General features: G+C 43.7%; 1 protein-coding gene across 2 annotated transcripts in view; it reads left to right on the top strand.

Moving 5' to 3' along the window:
• SLCO3A1 (solute carrier organic anion transporter family member 3A1) overlaps window positions 1-20105 on the top strand; it is a 157756-nt gene extending 137651 nt beyond the window's left edge. For both annotated transcript variants that reach the window (XM_061371295.1, XM_061371294.1), the window contains exons 7-10: window positions 259-397; window positions 4496-4671; window positions 7708-7772; window positions 12452-20105. In XM_061371295.1, the coding sequence (XP_061227279.1) occupies window positions 259-397; window positions 4496-4671; window positions 7708-7772; window positions 12452-12831 (760 nt within the window). In that variant the 3' untranslated portion in view covers window positions 12832-20105. The remainder of the gene's footprint in view (window positions 1-258; window positions 398-4495; window positions 4672-7707; window positions 7773-12451) is intronic.
• The last annotated feature ends 726 nt before the right edge of the window (window positions 20106-20831 follow it).

The raw sequence follows: 20831 nt of genomic DNA, 5'->3' as shown, positions 1-20831 counted from the left end.
GTTGGGGTATCGAGGCAGCCCAAGCCTCACATTAGATTTCCTGCTGCAGAAAGATAGTGGCCATGGCGTTTCTGTCCCCAAGGAGAAGCTGTAGCCTGGATTTCTTAAAGATGAGAACCAGATAGCCTGCACACTGATTTTTGTAATCTGTTTGGCTTAGCTGCCCCTCTTCAAAGCCAGCTTTGTGTGGCAACGATTGGAAAAGCTGGCTGATATCATCACACTGCCCTTTAATTTCTCTTTCTGTTTCTCTTCCAGCTCAACTCCAACCTCATCTCTGGACCCGTATTCCCCCTGCAATAACAACTGTGAATGCCAAACTGATTCCTTCACTCCAGTGTGTGGGGCAGACGGGGTCACATACTTATCTGCCTGCTTTGCTGGCTGCAGCAGCACGGTGAGTGGATTTTCATTGGGACTGTTAGGAACAGCTCCATGGGTGCGAGTGAGTGAGGTTAGTATGCATCTGGTAGAGCAACTCATTTACAGCCAACAATGGTTACACCCCAAAAAACTAGCCTCATGCATCAGATAGGCCTGAGCCACTGTCATTGTTTGCATAAATGCCTGCTGACTCTTATGGAGCAGGATGGCATTTCCCATCCTCCTCCTCCTCCTCTGGTCTTTCTCCTCACCACAGAAGCAGGGAACATGGTAGGAAATCTACACAGTTGTCCATTGGTAGAACCTAGATCCTCTGCAAGAGCTCACTAGCCCAGGCTGTGGGACCAACATGTGACCAGATCCTGGTTTTATTCATCCTTGTTTAACCTTTCCTTCTGCTTCTCTTGCTTTTCTCTCTTTTCCTGCTTTACTCTGAGGCACCAGCAAGAGCAGGTGTCAAGGGAGCAGAGATTCCAACCAAAGACATTCTGTATTTTTCAATTCTCCATATTTAGGAGATTATTTCCTTTAGAAAACTCTTAAAGACCAAATCATCTCTGTGTAAAGTTGAGGGGAATTTTCAGCAATATCTTAAAAGCCTGCTTTTCCAGATTTTGCTGCCGAAATACTAATGTCTTCAGATTACACTGAAAATGAGTGCCTGCTGCTCCCATGGGTGGGAATTGGTGGTGTTCTGCGATCCTTGCTCCCTGAGACCAGGCTGACCTGCATTTGCGGCTGCAGGGAAATCAGTGCTCACCTCCACGGCTTCATCTTTCCTTTTTGAGGCAACATCAAACCTCCCTTCCTCTGCTAAAGAGACAAACCTCCCGCAAGTGCCAGTGAGCAGAGGTGCAGGCTTGCTCTAGCAAGTGCAGCCTCAGAGCCCAGATGCCCTGGAGCTCGACCTGTTTAAAACTCTTGTCAATTCCCACTCCATCTGCAGAGATGTAGGCTGCAATTCAAAATACCACAGTTTCCAAGTGCTTTCAGCATCCCCACAAGGGACTCCATGAGTGTGTGACACATGCAAAGGTGTTACCTCCTGCCCTCTTCCTACTCCTACTCCCAACAAGAGACAAGTCAACACCTGGAGCCACAATACAATGCTTTTAACAAGAAGTCAGCTTGTACAGGACACATGGCATAGTGTCACACCAGTTCACCAAGCCCTTAGCAAGAATACAGCCGATGCGGTCCATGGCTGGAGGGCAGGAACAACCTCCTCACTGTGCAGATCAGGGCAAAGCTCTGGCTTCTCTGGAGGGAGAACAGTAATGAAAATTCAGCTCTGCCCCTTCAGTCTGCAGCTGCCTGTCCTTCGTGCTCTGCAAGAACAAACCTCTGAGCAAAAACCTCACTCTCCCTCACAGTCTCTTACTTATTCTTCCGTATTTTGCCTTTCCCTCATCATGGGGTTCTTTCCACTGCTTTGTTTTGTAGGGTGTTTTTTTGCAGTAATGTTTTGAACACAAATTAGTGAAGCAATAGCATCCTCTGGAAAAGGCGTTATCAGGAATTATGGACCAGTTTGGCCCTGCAACAGCCCTGAGGCAAAGCCAAATTGCCAAACCAGGTTTTAAACTCATAATCCAGGTAATGATCTGCCTAGAGGGTCTTGTGAATGTTTTATGCTCGTGATGAGCCAAGGGTTGCTTTTTACTGGGACATAAAATTCTCTGAATGCTTTATTTAACTTTACTGCATTGGACATTTCTGACTCCCTCTCTCTGCTTTTCCTCTGTGAACAATTTCTAAAAGCAATGTGTAGCTCAGTTAGCTTTTCTTTCTCATTTCTTCTCTCTTCCTGAGCTGGTTGCAGAGGTCTACCTGTCCAAAAAGCCTTAGGCATCAGTTCTGATAGGCAGAGTTCTGGCACCCTCAGGAATTTATCTTTTAAGCCATTCCTGGGAGTGACCCTTGCCTATGAAGCATTTGACTGTGCATCTAGTTTGTTTGATGCCAGTGCTTCCCTCACCCTTTTTGGCTGGAGACTCATGAATTCCAGCCTGGCATTACTGTGCTGGCATCTCACAGCTTTGCTTTGAAGTACCAGCTTGTCAGAGCCAGAGTTTAAAAGAATAAGTAATTAAAACCATGGGTGATTTGCATGGATAATTACTCCAAACTCAGGATGCTGTTAAAGGTGCAAACTCTGCATCTTCAGACACACATAATAAATCTGGGTGTGCAAGCAGCTGGGCAGTGGAAGGCTGTGATAATGCGTAGTTGAATGCAGTGGGATTGCAGACAAGAGAATCTATATCAATTTGGCACACGTAGCAAGAAGTTGCCTCTCCACAGGACAAAGGTAGAACTCCATCTTTGATGTTTCCTTGTTTGATGTCTGTGAGTTGTAAGAGTGTGTCAGTAATAAAAGATCAAAGATCTCCCAGGTAAGGATGAGGCGCAACGCTAAGCAAGCAGATGTAGTTGGTACAAACTGCTCGCAGTGCTTTGGGCCAGCACCTGGGTGCAGAACGGTTGAAAAAGGAGATTGAGGGATAAGTTTTCAGGCAGTGGAGGTGAGGACCTGCCTCAAACATCACACCAATGGGAGGAGAATCTGCCCCACCACTTCCAGAAACAGGTACCTTCTCTTCACTGGTAAGAGGAAATAAGCAGCCAGGTTTGCATGTTTGCCATGGTGGGAATTTTGTCCCAGGATCTTTCAGTGCAGGTGTGTACTTTCCTGGACTTAGATGGCTTTTAATCCACAGGGTTGTGTCCAGGTTGTTTGCTAGCAAAGCACTGCAGTAAAAGCCAGGAACTACACATTCCTGTTGTCTGTGTGCAGACACCACTGCAGTGGTGCTAATTGTCACCATCTCGGAGCCTTCAGGTGGCAGCTTCTAACTCACAGCAGAGGAATTTGTTATGTTAACTATTGCTTGCCAGCCAGAAAGGCACCTGCATATCTCCTCAGCTCTCCTGCAGTTCTGCACTGCGGTCTCTCTTGCCCTCTATGCACTTCTTTGGAAGAAAATCATTTGACTCCTATGCAGTAGAAAGGGATTGGTATCCCTGTGGATGCTTATCTTTAGAGGCAGTGAACCAGAAAGTGTGCTTTTGTATGGTCCTAAGGGGACCCAGCAGAAAAGCAAAAGAGTTTCTGCTTGAACGTAGTAGGGAGGAAGAGGAGGAGATTTAGCTGTTTTTCAACATGTTTTATTTTATAGCGTTACTCCTCTTACAAACATGTGACCTGCAAACCCAGCGGGCTGATGAAGACAAGCCATGAATCATTTATGATCCTTTCATTCTGTATTCATTAAGGGATTTCTTGGTAGTATTGTGTGCCTTAATTGTGCTGACATCCCACACTCAGAAATTCAGGAGGGCAAGTGGAAAATAAGACCAAAAAAAGAGAATTCCCTAAAACTGTGACTGGCAAACAAAGCTTCTTTTCACACCCTGCACTTACTGGAGAGATGAAAGCAAAATGCAGTCATTTCACCCTCCTTCTGATCACAGATTGATAAAGTTTATCTTGCCTGACTTCAGCTTTTAGCTCAACACAAATCCCTTTGAACCAGATGTCATTTATTAGCACTTGAGTCCAGCAGTGTCTGTGCCATCAAGCTGTGATAGTTCAGCTCTTGGTGAGCCACAGCCACCCATCGTGAGTGGCTCCTTCCCAGGATTCAGGGTGCTGGAAGCAGGCACCAAACGCACAGCCAAGAACAAGGCTGCAGATTTACCTGCTTTTAATGTACTCCAGTTTAATTGCAACAGCCAAGAGGATGGAGGTAAATAAGAAAGTAATTAGAACCATCATTTGGGGACCTTCCTTGTCGCAGGGACACAGATCGTTTCTTTATTCTCCTCCAAAGAGGTATAACGTGGTAATAATTTTGTTGCAGTGACATTTATGGGAGAGACTTGAAAGGAGCTGAAGAAAAGAAACAAGCCAAGGGACAGCTTTCCTTTGCTGGTAGCATGCATCAGAGCTGATGGGCTTCTGAAATTATCTCCAAACCCCCGTCAAACAAGCACTTAGGAGTTACTTAATTGACCATTAGAGGATTCAGAGTTGCTGTTGCCAACAGAGCAGGGCAGGGGCTGGGGACCGTGGCTCTCCCTCATGCTGAACCCCTGTGCTCCTTTGCAGAACCTCAGTGGCTGTTCATGCCTCACCTCGGTCCCTGCTGAAAATGCCACCGTCGTTCCTGGCAAATGCCCCAGTCCCGGCTGCGAAGAGGCCTTCCTGACATTCCTCTGTGTGATGTGTGTGTGCAGCATGATCGGGGCCATGGCGCAGACACCGTCAGTTATCATACTCATCAGGTACGACCGCAACTGGGAGGAACCCATGAGTCTGATGGGGCTGCTCTTGGGGTGGGAACACGGCTGGAGGGACCATGGGATGCTGCTGGGAGCTGCAAGGAGCTGAGGATCCTGCACAGCTCCTGGAGTCTGTATTTCAGGCTGCACTGACTGCCCCCAGATTCAGGAGTTTGAGCTGAACCTCCACTCAAGCCATCAGGAAATCCTCTTTTAACTAAGCGTTCCCTGGTGAAGACACCTTTAAAGTGCTGCCTGTATTTTCAAAAGGAGCTATGGGCATAGGCTTTCTCCTGCTTTACTGCCTTTACCTGCAAGTGAGAGTTGGGGAAAGCCTGAGCAGTCCTCCTGAATTTCAGCCCCATTGTTTCAAGTGTTAATTAAATCGTTTTCTCTCTACGCCGTTGTTTCACTTGGTGGCACCTGGTTTTGTCCATGGCATGGCCCCACCAGATTACAGTACAGACCTGCTAGAGAGAATACAGGAATTGCTTGGTACAACTTTGGTAAAATGGGAGTGCTGAAAGACTGGGCTTGCAAAGAGAAGATCCCTGCAGAGATGCTGCACAGAAATGTGGTAGGCTTGTTCTTACCAAGGCTGGGATTAGCATGGGAAGGGAAACAGATGTGCAGTTTTCACTCCAGGTAGTAAGGAAATTACAACTGCATCAGGGAAGGGGAACCCCATGTGCTCAACACATAATGGCTTGATGAGATGCGTTTAGAGATGGTCTAGAGGTCATAGAAACCTTGGGAAAGTGAAGGGCTGTGGCAAAACCTAGCTTTGGTCAATACCCTCCCTGGCCAGAGTTTTAACTTCTCTCACCCTGGCCCAAGTCCAAGAACAGAAGGAACTTGTGAAACTCTGAAGGACATCTGAGTTGATCCAATATGAATAGGTAGGCAAAAGTAGCTTACTCTAATAATTGACCTTGTGTTATTCCCAGACACATGGCACACTTCACCTTATGATATATGTATATATCTAAGTCCACATTTATCCAGCATTACTTGTCTGTCCAGACTGTCACTTACTGAGAATAATAACCAGAGGCATAAATAGCAGATCCATTCTGCTGCCTGGAAAATTCCAATAAAATTAAATCAATAAGGTCGGTATTAGAAACACACTCTTGAGTGGATCTTGGACAGAACAGCTCTGTGAGGGCATGTCTCCCTGCAGGATACAAAATGAGATATTCCATCTCCTAGTTCGTTTCTCTCTTTGCATCTACAGTAGCTAAAGGGAAATCAAATTTCTCATGATAAATATTGTGGCAAAAGTAATTTGAAGTTTGAAGGGTTCTTTGTTCAAGGGAGCTGCCAGCACCTGTAGGATCCTGCATGGAGACGTTTTCATGTCAGCTTCAAATGAGATAAGCCAGTCACCAGCCAGAAAGAAGAATACAAGGGAATAAGAAAAGCAGAAGGAATATTAACAAAGTTCAGCTCACAGCTGTAGGGGATAAACAATTCACACATCCAAATTGCTCCACTGCCCTCAGAATCTAAAATACACAGGGAAGAGCTCTTCACCATATATGACCTCATGCTTTCTTGCCGCTGCCATCTTGGATTGGTAAAAGAAAGCTTTGGCATATGGTCCCCAGTGGCAGTGGCAGTGACAAGTGGCATCAGCAGTTCCTATGGTTACTTTAAAAATGACTTTCAGTGTCTACAAATTAGATGTCTCAGCAAGTCATTTATTCAGTGCTGTAGTCAGTGAGGAAAGGACATGTCAACAAGTGGCAACTTCTACTCTGGCTTAAGGTATGGGAATTGACTTTGGTCTTAAATACAAAGAGTGGCTGAAAGGACACCACCACCAATTAAAAATCCACTGTGAATATTTCACTATTTCTTTCCATAAAATAAACTTGAATGCTCTTTTTTTCCTTCATTTCCCACCCAACTGTAGAATCCTATTTGAGCCAAGCCATTAACCACTGGAACATTTTTCCAAAGCTTTCTATTGAGCCTGGCCTTCTGCCTGAAAACTGTGCTGAAATTTCACCCAGAGGTCAGAGGCTTCATGCAGGAGTCATGGTATGGTGCTAGGTGGCTTGTGTAATGTGTGAGATGAGGGCAGGTAATAAGAATGGTCTTCTCTTAAAACCACATGCTTTTCCTGGCTGGTTTATTGGTATTATCTGTATTCATACAGAAGACCACCACTGACACTATGGATAACACTAGCCATGCTTCCTGAGGACCTCTGTAACCAGCTAATGGAAGAGGCAGCTCAGGCTTTTAAAGATCCCCCGTGTGATGAATCTATTCATATGGGGATCACTGTCCTGCTTTCCCATCCTTTATGTACTGTGGGAAATAAAATGCTATTACAAGACTTAAGAACAAATTAATGATTTCTGAAATTCCAAAGGCTTTGCTGAGCCTACCCCAGGAGGATGACTTTAGCGAGTAATGTCATTGAGCTAAGCAAATTGGAAAGCCATGAATTATTTTTTAAAGCACCTTTGAAGGATAACACTAATGTGACAGAGTGGGTTCTGTTCATAGCAAAAAGCAGCACAACTGTTGTGTTCCCAGCGTAAAAAAATGTTTGCATGCTAAACTCACACCCATGAGAACTAGTCATGAGCATTTCCTCATTGGGAGGCTTGATTTAACAAGCTGACGGAACCTTTTGGTCCATCATCCTCCCTTCCTTCTATTGTCCCCAGTAGTCTGAAAAGTTTCAGAGCAAAAAGCATCCTCTCCCTTCAGTTCTCAACATCTTGAGCCTTGAACGCATGATGGGGATCTTGTAAATGGTCATTTACTGGGATGGGAATTTCATTTTTCCCCAGCTGACGACAAGATTAGCTGTTGTTATTAATGACTTAGCTAAATGCCTGAACTTATCACTGATGCAGTTACTTTTGGGGCTGTAGGCAGCTTAAGCGAAAACCCCTTTAATGACTTTTTGAAGAGGTGGTGGTGGCATCCTGGCTGACAGCTCAGAATGGCCATGAGGTGTGTTAATCAAAGCGGAACACGAAGAATCAATTTCACTCTCTCCCTCCCTTCTCCCTACAGAACTGTGAGCCCCGAACTCAAGTCTTACGCTTTGGGGGTGCTTTTCCTGCTTCTCCGTTTGCTAGGTACGTGCAAACATTTCATGTCCTTCTCTCCCTTCCTTTCCTTTCTCACAGAAAGTGGTATTTTTAACATGGTTTTTAAAATGGATTTCTGTGCCATGCAGTGCTGTGGTTGACATGAGTGCTGTCTGACACAACAGGGTCTGAGGCCTCCCTGTGAAGGATATGGCATCAGGGCTCCTGAAGGCGCTTTTCCTGCCATTCAAATTGTGTTAATGGAAGAAAATGCAGTGTTGAATGAGAAATTACCGTTTCTGCCATGGTCCCACACAACCAGTTACTCTTCTATAGCTGTTATTAACATGTCAGCAGCTTGCAAAATTACTGCTGCATTGCATTTGCTGAAGTAGAGGGATATGTATTTTCATCCTCCTTTGAGGGACAGGACTGGTGTTACATGGTGTGTTTGTCACATGGTATGTTTGCCCCTTCCTTCAGGTCTCCCAGCAAGGAAAACAGTAAAATGAGAAAGGCTGAGTCCTTGTATCCTCCTGTGGGTTAATATCCCATTAAAATGCATATGCCTGTTCCCATGGACCAGTATGTGCTTCTCATGTATGAATTTAAAGGAACACAATGATGCTTGCCTGCTGCTTGCTTCTGGGTGGAGTTTTTTCCCCTTTGGAAGAGATGGCTCCTGTTTTAAAGCTCCTATAGCTTAGCTTCTTAATGACTCAGAGCAGAATCCTCTGATCCATCTCTGTGTGTTCATGTCACACAGAATCACAGAATCCCAAGGGTTGGAAGGGACCTCAAAAGATCATCTAGTCCAACCCCCCAACAAGAGCAGCGTAACCTAGGGTACATCACACAGGAACTTGTCCAGGCGGGCCTTGAATATCTCCAACGTAGGAGACTCCACAACCCCCCTGGGCAACCTGTTCCAGTGCTCTGTCGCTCACAGTGGAAAAGTTTTTCCTGATGTTCACATGGAATCTCCTATGTCATGCATGGAGGTTTTTTTGCACATTGAGGGATGGGATTTACTTTTTTCCCACAGGACACAGGCAATACCTGCCCTGTATGGCCCTCCCCAGAAATGAGCTGAAGAGTCAAGTGCCATCTTTTAGGCTACAGCAAGACATTAGAAAGTACAGGACCAAAAATCCAGCAGTACCATACATTGTGAATAAGTGACCTCATTTATTTACTTCCTTTTTGTAACACCTTATTCCCCATTAGCTGGAAGGGAAATGATGGTCCCAGACCAGTTTATGATAAAACCGATTAGATTTTCATTGTGTTGGTGAAGTAGCTGCAGTCACAGATAGCGTTCCATCATGTAATCTTATTCAGAACTCGGATAGCTTAAAGAGAAGCTTCTGAGTTGACTTGGGTCAGCTCTGGTTCAAGCCTTGTAAAGACAGCATTTTCTTTAGCTGCTGGTGCTGCTCTTGGGTTTTGGCCTGTCTTCAGTTCTCTCTGATTGGATGTGGAGTGTCAGCAGGCACGTGCGTGAGGAGGATGGCTGCAGGCTGTTGTTTCTAAGGGGGAAGTACTTAAACAGGTAGATTTTCTCTCTTTTTCTCTTTTCCTTTCAAAAGAGAGAAGCCTCCTGAGATAGCAGCATCCTGAATTCCTCTAAACCCAGGCTCAGGCATGTACAAGTTGAATAGATATTTTGTTTTCTTCCAATAAAGAAGCCATAATATGAATTTAAACTCAAATCTTTATATGTTGCTCTGCCATTAAGTAACTCCTGTGAAATAAGACAATGCATCCTGAAGAATAGCAGCAATGTAGATAGAACCCACAGAAAATGAAAAGAAAGGTACTTTTCAATATGAGCAAAGGTATCCAAATCTTGCCCTTAACAACCTGAGCTTCAAGAATAGATTCACTGATTTATTTTAAAAGCTTTTCAGTTCACCTTTAAGCTTTGACTTAAGAAGACAGTGATAATAGCTGCTTCTTGAACCAAAGGAGAGTATTAAATATAGGAGGTATGAGACCCGGAGGTGCAATTGCAGCTAATAGGTTTCAGTAAGACAGAAGCAGCTTTTTTATGCAGCCCTACAGTTTCTGCAATGAAATATAAATATATATATACAGCAGAAATTTTTGCAACACTTTGCAGTAAGGGGTAAAACATGATTGAATCTCTTTAATATTCACTATAATAACATGAAACATTACTGAATTCTCCCAGTGTCCTCCTGGATGTATTTTCTTATTGCACAGGAATTCTACTGTGAGAGGGCAGCATAATAGCATCTTCATATAAAAGTGTTTCTGCAGTTTCTCAGGGAAGAGCGTAAGTAAAGCAATGCCATTGGAGACAAAGGTTTGGAATGGCAATGTTGAAATGACAAAGAGTCTTAGATTAGTAAGACTTGAATCCTTTCTGGATGGTGTCCACCATTCATCCTAACCACACCCTCTGTTTACCATGGCACTTCTTTTTGGTGTTCCTACAAGCCCATATTGTTTGCCTCTCTTCTTCCAACATGACAAAACTACAGTGTTTTGCTCTCAGAAGGGCTTCCCAATCTGCAGTGCAACCCCTCAGCTCCCTTGTCTCAGAGGGTCTAGGCACCAAGTCACTCCTGCAAGTCTCTTGTCCTTTTTGGTAAAAATGGCCTAAAACACTGTTTGCTAGAGGCTTTTTGTACATTTTCCACATCCATGCCTGCATTCACACAGGAGTAGCTTTAGAGTTTGGTGAAAACAGGTCCTTCCTCAAGTCTTAATGAGAAGCAATTTCAAGGCCAAATTATCTTGCAAACCTGGAAAGCCAGCTGAAGCCAGCAGATGGGGATGACAGTTCTCTCTGAAGTTCACATCTCCGAAGCTTTGTATCAACATCTCTCTGCATGTTGACTAATAGGAGCTCATACCTCAAAATTATGACCCAAATGCACTTTTCTCTTAGTCCACAAAGCGTGTGGCTGCTGCCTCCTTGGTCACTGCCACATCTGGATGTGATCCCCGAGGTGGCATCCAGCACCAGTGCAGCACTGGGTACACAAACTGCATTCAGGAGCACAGGCTCTTTGCTTGTTTCTAGCAGGAGCCCAGCTGAATTTTTAAATACAGTGTTGAGCGTGTGGTTGTCCATAGGTTTCAACAAAAAAACCCACCTTCTTTTAACCAAGAAGCAGAACCAGCCCAGTCAGGAATTTCCAGCCATTGAAATGATGAATGGAGAACTGACAGTGATGTTTTTCTCCAGAGCATATTCAGATTTTGGATGTGATGACTGGAACTGGTGTTTCTGACAAAAAAAAAAAAAATCATCTTGCTTTTGTATCATCTGTTTTTATTTACTACATTTGTGCTATTAATGATTGGTTAAAATGAGTACCAAAAGCCCACATAGCCTTTCTTAACTCCTGCATCTATTAACATAAAGGAAGATCAAATAAAATCTGCAGAGTATGCCACCAACAAAATAAGATCAAGAGATCTCAGTTCAGAAGGGAACAGTCAAGACAGCCAATTTATTTGTAGTCTTAGGATACATGTCATGAATGTCACTATTGTTCATGAAAAGCTGAAGGGAAGGTATCTTTTCTAAGCCTGGAAATCCAGGTTAATGATGAAACTGGATCCAAGATTAAACACTTTTCTGTCTAGAAACTGCAGTGCTTGTGGCTGTCTACACATTTATTTTATAGAGTCTCAGGCATCGCAGCACCTACAGATGAAGTTGTATTGTCAAGGGTATGTTGTGCCTACCTGCTGCTGGATTTCGGTAGATACGATTCTCTCTTTTGCTGCTGTGTTAACCCACAGAAGTGATTTTATCAATCAGGGTTCTTCCCAGGGTTTATCTGCTTCCAGTCTTCCCTGTAAATATAGCAGAAGAAAGAGAAATGGTTTATATTATGTAGAACATCCACATTTTCTTCCGAGTGCTGCACATTTGGAGCATGTGTGCTGGCTGGGAACATGGCTGTCCTAACCTCTGTCACGGTAATGAGAAACAGAGGCCTCTGCAATGTCCCTGTGGGATGGGGAAAGTAGTGAAGAAAAACATTGCCTTTATTAGTTAAATGAGACTGGAGTGATTATTCTGCTCTGAGATTGCTGCCCTGCTGCAAACTAGGATTGAGAAACACTCATCAGTAGTTAGCTGAGGTGGCTGTGGGAGAATCCTGCTGTGATATTTCATTTGATGGTGCACTGAAATTTTCCTTTCTTTTCAGATTTAATCTTTGGCATCTATTAGAGGGCACTGTTTCTTTTCCTTAGGCCCAAAGAAAACCTTCTGCTGTGTTAAGGAAAGGTCCAAAACTGGATCTCAGTGCCCCAGCTGATTTCAGGCTCTGAACTGGAGTGCTGTGACATCCTTCAGGTGAAAACCCTGAAGTGCAAAATTACCAGCCTCTAAACAGAGAGCAAGCTGTAAGGCTGTCCTCCTCCTCCTCTTTCATTTACCCCTCCACTCAGTCTCATTAGGCAAATGAGAAGCTTAATAAAAGCCACTTAAACTTGAGTAAAATCCTTCCTGCATGTTGATATCAGCAGGACTCTCTACCCTAGACATTGAGCCCAAGCTAAAAATTCATTCACAGACTTTGTTTAAGTTGATTTAGAACTTCAGAAATTAGAATTACAGGCTGCAGCTGGGACCATTAACCTTGATAAAGTATCCTCTCCTTCCATTCACTGCAATCACGTACTCACTCTCTCTATCATAAGGATCATAAAAGCATGATTTGTCTCTCTTATTTTGGCAGGTTTTATCCCACCTCCGCTCATCTTTGGGGCTGGAATTGACTCCACGTGTCTGTTTTGGAGCACATTCTGTGGCGAGCAAGGAGCCTGTGCACTATACGACAACGTGGTCTATAGATACCTGTATGTTAGTATTGCTATAGCCCTGAAGTCTTTTGCATTCATCTTATATACCACCACCTGGCAGTGCTTGAGGAAAAACTATAAAAGATACATCAAGAACCATGAAGGTGGGCTCAGCACTAGTGAGTTCTTTGCCTCTACTCTCACCCTAGACAATCTGGGGCGGGACTCGGTGCCCCAAAAACAATCACATAGGACAAAATTTATCTATAACCTTGAAGACCATGAGTGGTGTGAAAATATGGAGTCTGTTTTATAGTGACTGTGGAAGGGTGAACTATATTAATAATACAAGGGTCCTTTTTAATAAAAACAAAAAGAGAGCACGAATGAAGAAACACAGCTGCAAAACAACGGCAACACAGGAAACTTTTGTCTTTTTCTCAAAGTCAGACCCAGCCAGGATTCTTGAGAACAGCATCTTTTAATGGGATCACTTCTGACATCCTATGGGGTGATAGAGAAAGCAGGGAGCTGCTGTGGCTGGATACCAGCCCCTTTGATGACAGTACGAGCTTCCAAGAAGAGCACCTGAGGAGGTTCATTGGAGAGCTCAGCAAATGGACAGGCTTGGGCATGAGGCATAGAGAAAGCAAGGTGGCAATGCCGGAATAGGTGTTGTGGTTGCAAGTGTGGTCCCAGGGTATGTGAAGCCCCACAGTGTGGGCTGAAGGGTTGGCTGGTCTGAGCTTTGTGATGGCAGAGGGAGCAGTGCTGGAGCCATTCCACAAGTCACACTCTGTCACCAGCCACGAGTCCACGATAAATACCTTGAAAGCTGCTGGAATCCTTCCCGGTGCCGAGCAATGCTGTCAGAGGTATCCGAGTCCTTCCAGGCGAGGCTTATTCACAGATTGCAGCTTTGTGGTTGTCTGTGAATAGCTCTGCTTACATCTCTCAAACCCAGTAAAGTTCAAGACGTTTGCTCACACTTGCCAAACGTGCTGTCATTTTTAAAGGGGGTGAATTCCAAATACTCGGCTGTGCAGTCCTCTAATAAGATGGGGTTTTAAAATGTTATTTTGCAATCTATGTTAACCCTTAAATCGCTGACACTTTTCCATAGGGAGGATTTATTTATGCTACTTCGGGGAAGGATCCTGTTTTAATTCACCCAAACATGATGTGACTCAAGGGATTTGTTTAACCCTCTGCGTTTTTTATCCATACGCCTTCATTCTAATACGCTACCAAGCCAATGAAGACACATAACATGTTTTTAAAAATGAGAACAAATACACTGTGTCTCTATAAAAACAATTATCAGTTGGAGAATTATAGATACTATGATGATTTACATAATATAGGGGTTTTTTTCATGTTCTATGTGACTCAGTGAATACATATATATATGTGGAGAGGCTGTTTATATTCTCTCCAGTTTTTAAAGATATATATATATAATTTGCAATCTAGAAATTGTGTGATGGATGTTTTCTTTAAAGTAAGCGTGTGTGTGTGTGTGTGTGTGTGTGTGTGTACAAGATGAAAGGAATACTGACCTTAATCCTGCAACCCTCACAACTGATTTTTTCACCTAATAAATTCCACTGACTTCAGTGGAAGCCACGTGAAGAAGGTGTAATAATCTCCCCTCCTGGAGGCCACATTTTGCCATTAGCTGTGCACATAGGGTTCCTATGAAGGCGGGGTTATGGGAGCAGAGGCTGGCCAGCATTGCGCACCTCTGAAATTCTCATTGAGATTCTTAAGAGGCACCCATGCAGGAGGAGATTTGGCTTTGCTTTTGCAATGCAGTCTCACATAAGCCTGCAAAAATCAAGGGGAGGCTTTCATCTGATCTCAAGAAGCATGTGGTCGGCTTATTTTGCATGCGTATGTTATTTTTCCAAAACATTCCTGCTGGGAAGCAATACAGATTCATTGCATTCAATGAATTTTCCCTAGGAACCAGACTCATTTCCAGTGGACTAAATGTCAGAAGGGTTTTAAGGGTTAGCATCATCATCAAAAAGCTCCATTTTTGTTTGTATTTTGAAGCTGTTGTGAACATGCAGATGTTTGGAGCAGTAACCTGGCATGGTGAACCAAATGCTGGGCATCACTTCCATGCATCTGGTGGAGGGGCTCATCTTCCCCAAGTCCTTGTCCATTGCTGGCAGTGGACACCCCAGAGTTGGCACAATAACAGAGTTGATAACTTTCCACTCGTGTTCAACACCTTTTTAGCAGACTTAGCTCTTAACTAGGCATTGAAAGATGGGTGTGGGCTATCAAACTGCTTCCACTTGACTGACTTTACATGTATGTTTGTAGTTTATGCACAGCATTGTACGTTCAGCAACAACAAGAGCAAAAAAAAAGGGGTGCATCAAATAAACTCCACTGTGCCAAATACTTGACAAATATTGTAACTGCAGATATTTGAGTCTTGGTTTTCAGCCATGTTAAGAATCACTTGATTAATGAAGGAGTTTAAGTAAAGTTATTAAGCTATGCAGTGCCATTGTTACGTTGGGTGGTAAATGATGCTTTTTAGACCATTAGATTAGTTTAGTATATCCTGTCTGCTAAAATAGAGATACTTCATCCATAAAACAATGAATTTACAAAAGGCACAGGGTGCATAACTGTCTCATAAAATATATATAATTGTCAAGTATAAGCCTTTGAAATCATTATGTACAGTTCTTTTTGTTCTGGAAATTTATTACTCAGACTGCTGTCTTTTCAAATGTTAGCTCATAATTTTATACTATACACACACATTCAGACTCAAACACAAATGTCAGAGAACAGAGCCTTTCTAAAAGCCTGATTGCTTGAAATTCTATAACCCCTTTCACAGTTTCAGGGTTTTTTTCCCCTCTGAAAGTCCAAGGTGAAGGAGAACAGCATGATGACATGATGCAAAACAAACTCTCAGTGCTCAAGAGCTGTGATTTGTCAGTACAGTCAAAAGTCCTCCTTGACTGGAGTTATAGAAATAGGATTCCAGGGCACATAATGTTTTCATTTTTATTTATGTTTATTTTTTTCATTTAATCTTTTAGCACACATGGGAGATGCAGTTGAATGGGGTTACTGATACTATTTTTATGCTGCAGCTTAAAATTCCTGCATGATTTTTGGTTTATTTCTTTCGATAATGCAACTCTTGAAGAGCTCTCTCTCCATCCCACTCTGTTTTTTTTCTTTAAGGACATATCAGATGCCTGCATCATGAAGGGCTTTACTGTCAGTGCTTTGGTACGGATTCAAGAACACAGCTTTAGTTTAAAGAAAATAAACAGACCAAAACCTTCATCCATCCATCCCAGCAGGCTGCTTGCTTTTTCCTGATTTCAAGCCCACAAGCCATTGTCTGGAACACAGTTTTTGTTATAGAATAACAGAAGTAAATCCTCAGACCCAATTTTGTTATAGAATAAGTCTCAGACATCCTCCAGATTCCCAGATTGCAGAATGGGCCTTTGCCTGTCAGCACTTTGCTTCCATCCCACAACTGCCTTAACCTTAAGGTCAAGGATGGAGTTAGAAAAGTGCCCATTCCTGGGAACAGAAAGAGGGGCATGATCTGAGCTGTGCAGTCCACATCCAGTGTTGGGAATTTTTTTCTTCTCCCTATTCAGGGGCATTGAAATTCAGAGTTTTGTTGAGAGCTCAGTCTGTGCTGAAATGTTATTTTGACATTTCCAAGCTCTGTGTTCCCTGCATGGCTGTCTGCTAGGGAATGGCATGGTTGAAAAAATAAACTACTTGACATTTAGCAGTCTCTATGGGATTGTCCAGTTGCCTTGCATGACTTCAGGTTGGGGTTTTCTTTGCCTTGCACAAATACCACCTTGGCGTAGCCCCAGTGGAATCAAAAGGGGATCCCAATCTAAAACTGGTGCAGATGACATTAGAATCAGTTTCTTTGCATCCTTGTTAACAAAGAGATGCATTTTCAGAACCTTCTTTTTATACACACTGAAATCATACCTTTTTCTGACTTTGCCCAGCACATCTTGGATGTATAGTGGGACAAAAAAGGCCATTGTTTGAATTATCTAGACAAAACTTCCATTCCTTAAGAAATCATCTAATAAGGGCCTCATACTGCTATACCCCTGCAAGAGGCACTGAACTACTCAGTGCTGCTACTGTTAATCTCAGTTGGGCCTCAAGTTGCTAGGAAGGTGAAAAGGGAAAAATAGAGAGGGATTAGCTTCAATTAGCTGAGCTAGTTATGCTTCAGAATGCTTCAGAATTGAACTGATGGTCAGCAGACATTTGGAAAGTGATTGGAGCATTTCCAAATGGCTGAAATGTGTTGGCTTTTTTTTTTTTTTCTTGGAAATAAACATTAAGGGAATTGATGAAATCTGGATTCCCTCCTATCTCCATCAGAGTTTTATGTTCATCGCATTGCTGTTGGAGGTGATGTACTTCGGGTTTACCTTTGTGTCTCAGTCAGGCACATATTTTTCCAGTAAATGAGGTTCTGGGAGACAGAAAAGCAACCCCATCTCATAACTAGCAGTTTCACTCCACAGCAAACCCAAGACAACCTGGAGGCTACCAGCACTATGAAGCTTTAGCCCCCACGCCTGTCCCGGCTGTTGCTGCCACATGAGAGTTTCTCATGGCTGCATGTGTTGGGATCAGTATTTTCTTAGACATGGACAATGCTGGTGTGGTGTTTGTTTTATTCTTGGCCGGTGACATGAGGAATTGTCAGTACTAAAGATGTATGCAAATGCTTCACTGGACTGATGAGGTAGCAGCTTTGTTCCTTCATTCACAAGGGTTTCCAGACTTATTCCCACTCTGCCATGCTCATCTATCTCCCTAATTTCACATGAGCTGTCTTTGCAGACAGAAGCAGGTTTGTTGATGTTCCCTCCATAGATCTGATTAATGCCTGCAGAGGCTCTCTGTGCAGGGCAGTGCACCCTGGAATATAAGCAATAACACTGACCTGTTGCCATTTGCTTTAGGAGTTTTTGCTTTTCTTACCTACATCTGAGTTCACCTGCTCCCATGCTGCTGCTGTGACTCACCTTTTTTGTTGGCAGCAATACCAGGAGACAGGCAGCCAAGACAGAAGCAGTGTGAACACAGAGAGTGGTTTAAGATGGGCAATCGTGTGATGGGAGCCTTTGGTATGAGACAGGCTCAGCTTCTGTTATCTGGTGGTTGAGGTTGATCCAAGAAGGAAAGGGAAAACCAGGGCATTGTAGCTGAGACCCTGAAGGGATTAGGTACCCTTCCATCCTTCTGGATAGACCTACCTGCCCTACCTCCCTCAGACCCATGGTCTGTGGGCATTACTTCCACACTGACCATCAGCTTCCTTTCTCCAGATACAGTTCTTCCCCCCCAGTGGCAAAGCACAGCTCAGCTCTACCAAGTCAACACAAGGTGTTCGGAGTTACTGAGTGGCATTTAAATTTGCTGCTTAAGGGATGCCAGCAGGTCTCCCTTAGCATTATATATGCTCAAAATATTATAGTTTGTTCTGCTTTTAAACACTGAGTCTATTTCTAGGCTGCAAATGATGCTTTCTATCGTTCCATTGACATTTCTAGCCAATCTGAGTCTTAATACAATTGCTTTGCTGAAAAATGGCCTTTCAGCAGTTGTTAGACATTAGGTACTTCTTTATTAACTAGTGATGTCAAGTAAAATCTTCGGCCATTGTGGGCTCCCTGAATCCCGTGGAGCAGAAGGAGGCTCTCTACTCAGAAGCAATACTGGTGTTTGACAGAATATAAACATGGACTGCTTTTCTGCCAGCTTCTGTCTTGCCACAGCTGCTCGGCTATGAGCATCCCTCAGTCCCAAAAGGACACAGTGAATTCAGAAGAAGCCACATGAACAGTTGAATCCATTTAGATGGCTGCAAGAATGGGACTGTAGGACGCGTGTCGTGTATGTGCCGTTTAACTTGTCAGAACCTTGCTTCAGTCTCTATTTGTCTGATGAATGGCATGATTCCAGGGATGGGGTCTTCAGGGTACTAGGAATTTGTGAAATATCCCCCACTTGATTCAGATTAAGTGCAGTAGAGCTGACTGTCGCACCCGGGGAAGGAAAAGATTAGCCATACCTGATACTTTGTAGTGCTGGGCTTGTTCTGCATGAACTTGGTGTCTGCAGATGGCAGAAAGCAATAAGAAACTTGTCAAGTCCAACTCAGCAAATAATTTACAGCAACTTCAAAAGTGAATTTTCCTTCTTATTTCTTCCTTGTGAATGGCTGAGAAAACCAAGGAAATGCCTCCAGTGGATTTGCAAGGTCATTCTTGCGCATCATCTGTGGTCTGGAGGAGTTTGGAAAAGCTTCCTTATAATTCACACACCTTGGTTTGTTCTGGCTGGACACTGATATCATGGGGGATATTTCTGCTCCCTGAATTCCTTAGGCTGGAATTTTCTCATCTGTACAAATACTTAGTTCAAAACTGTGATTAGGAAATTAATAAGAGGGTCCTTGCTCAATGCCAGTGGGCATAGCACCACTGGACATAGAGTGCTCCAGGACAGCCAAAGTGCTGGCTTCCAACTCACAATCCTCTTTCCACAAATATCCTCTCTCAGATGCTTGAAATTCTCTACTTCTCCCAGTGTTCGCACCAGTTAATGCATTCATTTTAGTAATTACTGAGAGCAAACACAAGAAGGGGATGAACCCAGACGAAACCAAATTGGTACTAAGGTGAAGCAGGTGGTGCGAATTTTATTTGCAGTGTTTGCACAGCTCTTAAATTGGAAGAAGAAACCTCTCGGGAATCAGAGTTGCATATGGCCTAACAGGTCTTAGTTCTTCCCATTGAATTACCAGTTGATAGGACAGCAGAAGGCGTCTTCCCTGCCACGTATCTTAGCCCTTCAAAGCCCTTTCCTTTTGCAGTCTGGCATCGCACAGATGTGCATTTGCCCCTCGGTGTAAACTGCATCTCAGTGCGATGTTTTTGGTGCCTCACAACTCTTAACTGTGTGAACTTGAAAGGAAGAAGTGACCCCAGTTCTTCACTCGCGATGCTTTCTGCCTGATAGGAGGATGAGGATTTCTCTTGAAGACTCACAGCTATTTTCCTAAGGTCTTACACGCAGTGGGACCAGACCTGTGCTCTGTTGATTGTAGGTGGCCTATAAGCTGTGCTCAGAGGTCTGTAGCTTCTCTACAGCCCCACATTGCCTTCAACTTGTTTTCAGTGCAAAGCATGCTAATGAGGCTACACATATCTGTCCCTAACAAATGCAAAGGGTTGCCAGTAGCCTGTGACCACCAAAGTTCATGAGTCTCCATGCTAGCACATGAAAGCAGCTCACAATATCTGCTTTTGGGAAGGAGTTATCTCAGAACAGGGTTCAGTGGAAAACAGCAGCGCTGGGAGCCCTTGGTTCACCTTGGTACCATGTGCGTAGGGAGAAGGGGTGGGAATGGGAGCTGGGGAAGAGCTGTGACCTTTTAAAACCCATAGTGCCTACCACTGCAATGGAACGCTGTATTGTATTATATTATACGTGACTACCGTGTAAATAAAGTACAATAAACGTGTTCATTAGGATTTTGACACAAGTTAAATGCAGTCTGCAGAAACTGTTTTTCCCTGCTGTATGTACTTATACCACATTCCAGGCATGGGGACATTTGGGTCTTGTGAGCTGCAAATGCATAAATGGCATTAGAAGGGAAATGTTTGCAGTAAGACTGTTGTGAAATTCCTTTTGCCCTGTGTACATGAGATACAAGCACCATATGAAAACCAGCCAGAGCAGAGGGAGTGGGGGCAGCTCTTGGCTTGAAGTGGTTTGTGAGAAGAGGCAACAGTGCTGCCTAGACAGTCCTTGTCCTTGCTTCCTTCATGATGGAGGGAAAGCAAAGTTCTAGTTTGGCTGATTCTTCTTTGCTTGTTTTTGTGGTGCAGAGGCTGATCAGCAGTATATGCCTTGCCTGTGTAACCTGGTTATTCTCACCCTTGAAATCCCTTAGCAGCAGCTACAGCTGAGCAAGCTTGAGAGCTCAGGATTTAAGGCAGATTGTGAAAGAGGTTCTGTTCTTAACTCAGTCAGCTGCCTCCTCTGTGGCTCTGGCAAACTTTGAGGGGCTGGGGTTTTTTTGACTAATAAGAATATTGTGAACTTACTTTGTTCCTAAAGCCATTCCCTCCTCCATCCTAATAATCTCTAAAAACAGAACTAACACATTTCAGAGAGGTGGGTATGCCACGTGCCCTCCAAATTCTGATGCAACTCTTTAACTGGGTTGTTGTAAGTTTCTCCAGGCTTCAGCAGCTCATGACTGCT

The sequence above is a fragment of the Neopsephotus bourkii genome, unplaced genomic scaffold (genome assembly GCF_033783945.1).
Source record: "Neopsephotus bourkii isolate Nb327-2 ecotype Australia unplaced genomic scaffold, CSIRO-AGI_Nbou_v1 NB_1572, whole genome shotgun sequence".
In the NCBI taxonomy this organism is placed as follows: domain Eukaryota; kingdom Metazoa; phylum Chordata; class Aves; order Psittaciformes; family Psittacidae; genus Neopsephotus; species Neopsephotus bourkii.
Note: the sequence above shows the minus strand (reverse complement) of the source record. Positions and strands in the feature narration are given on the sequence as shown.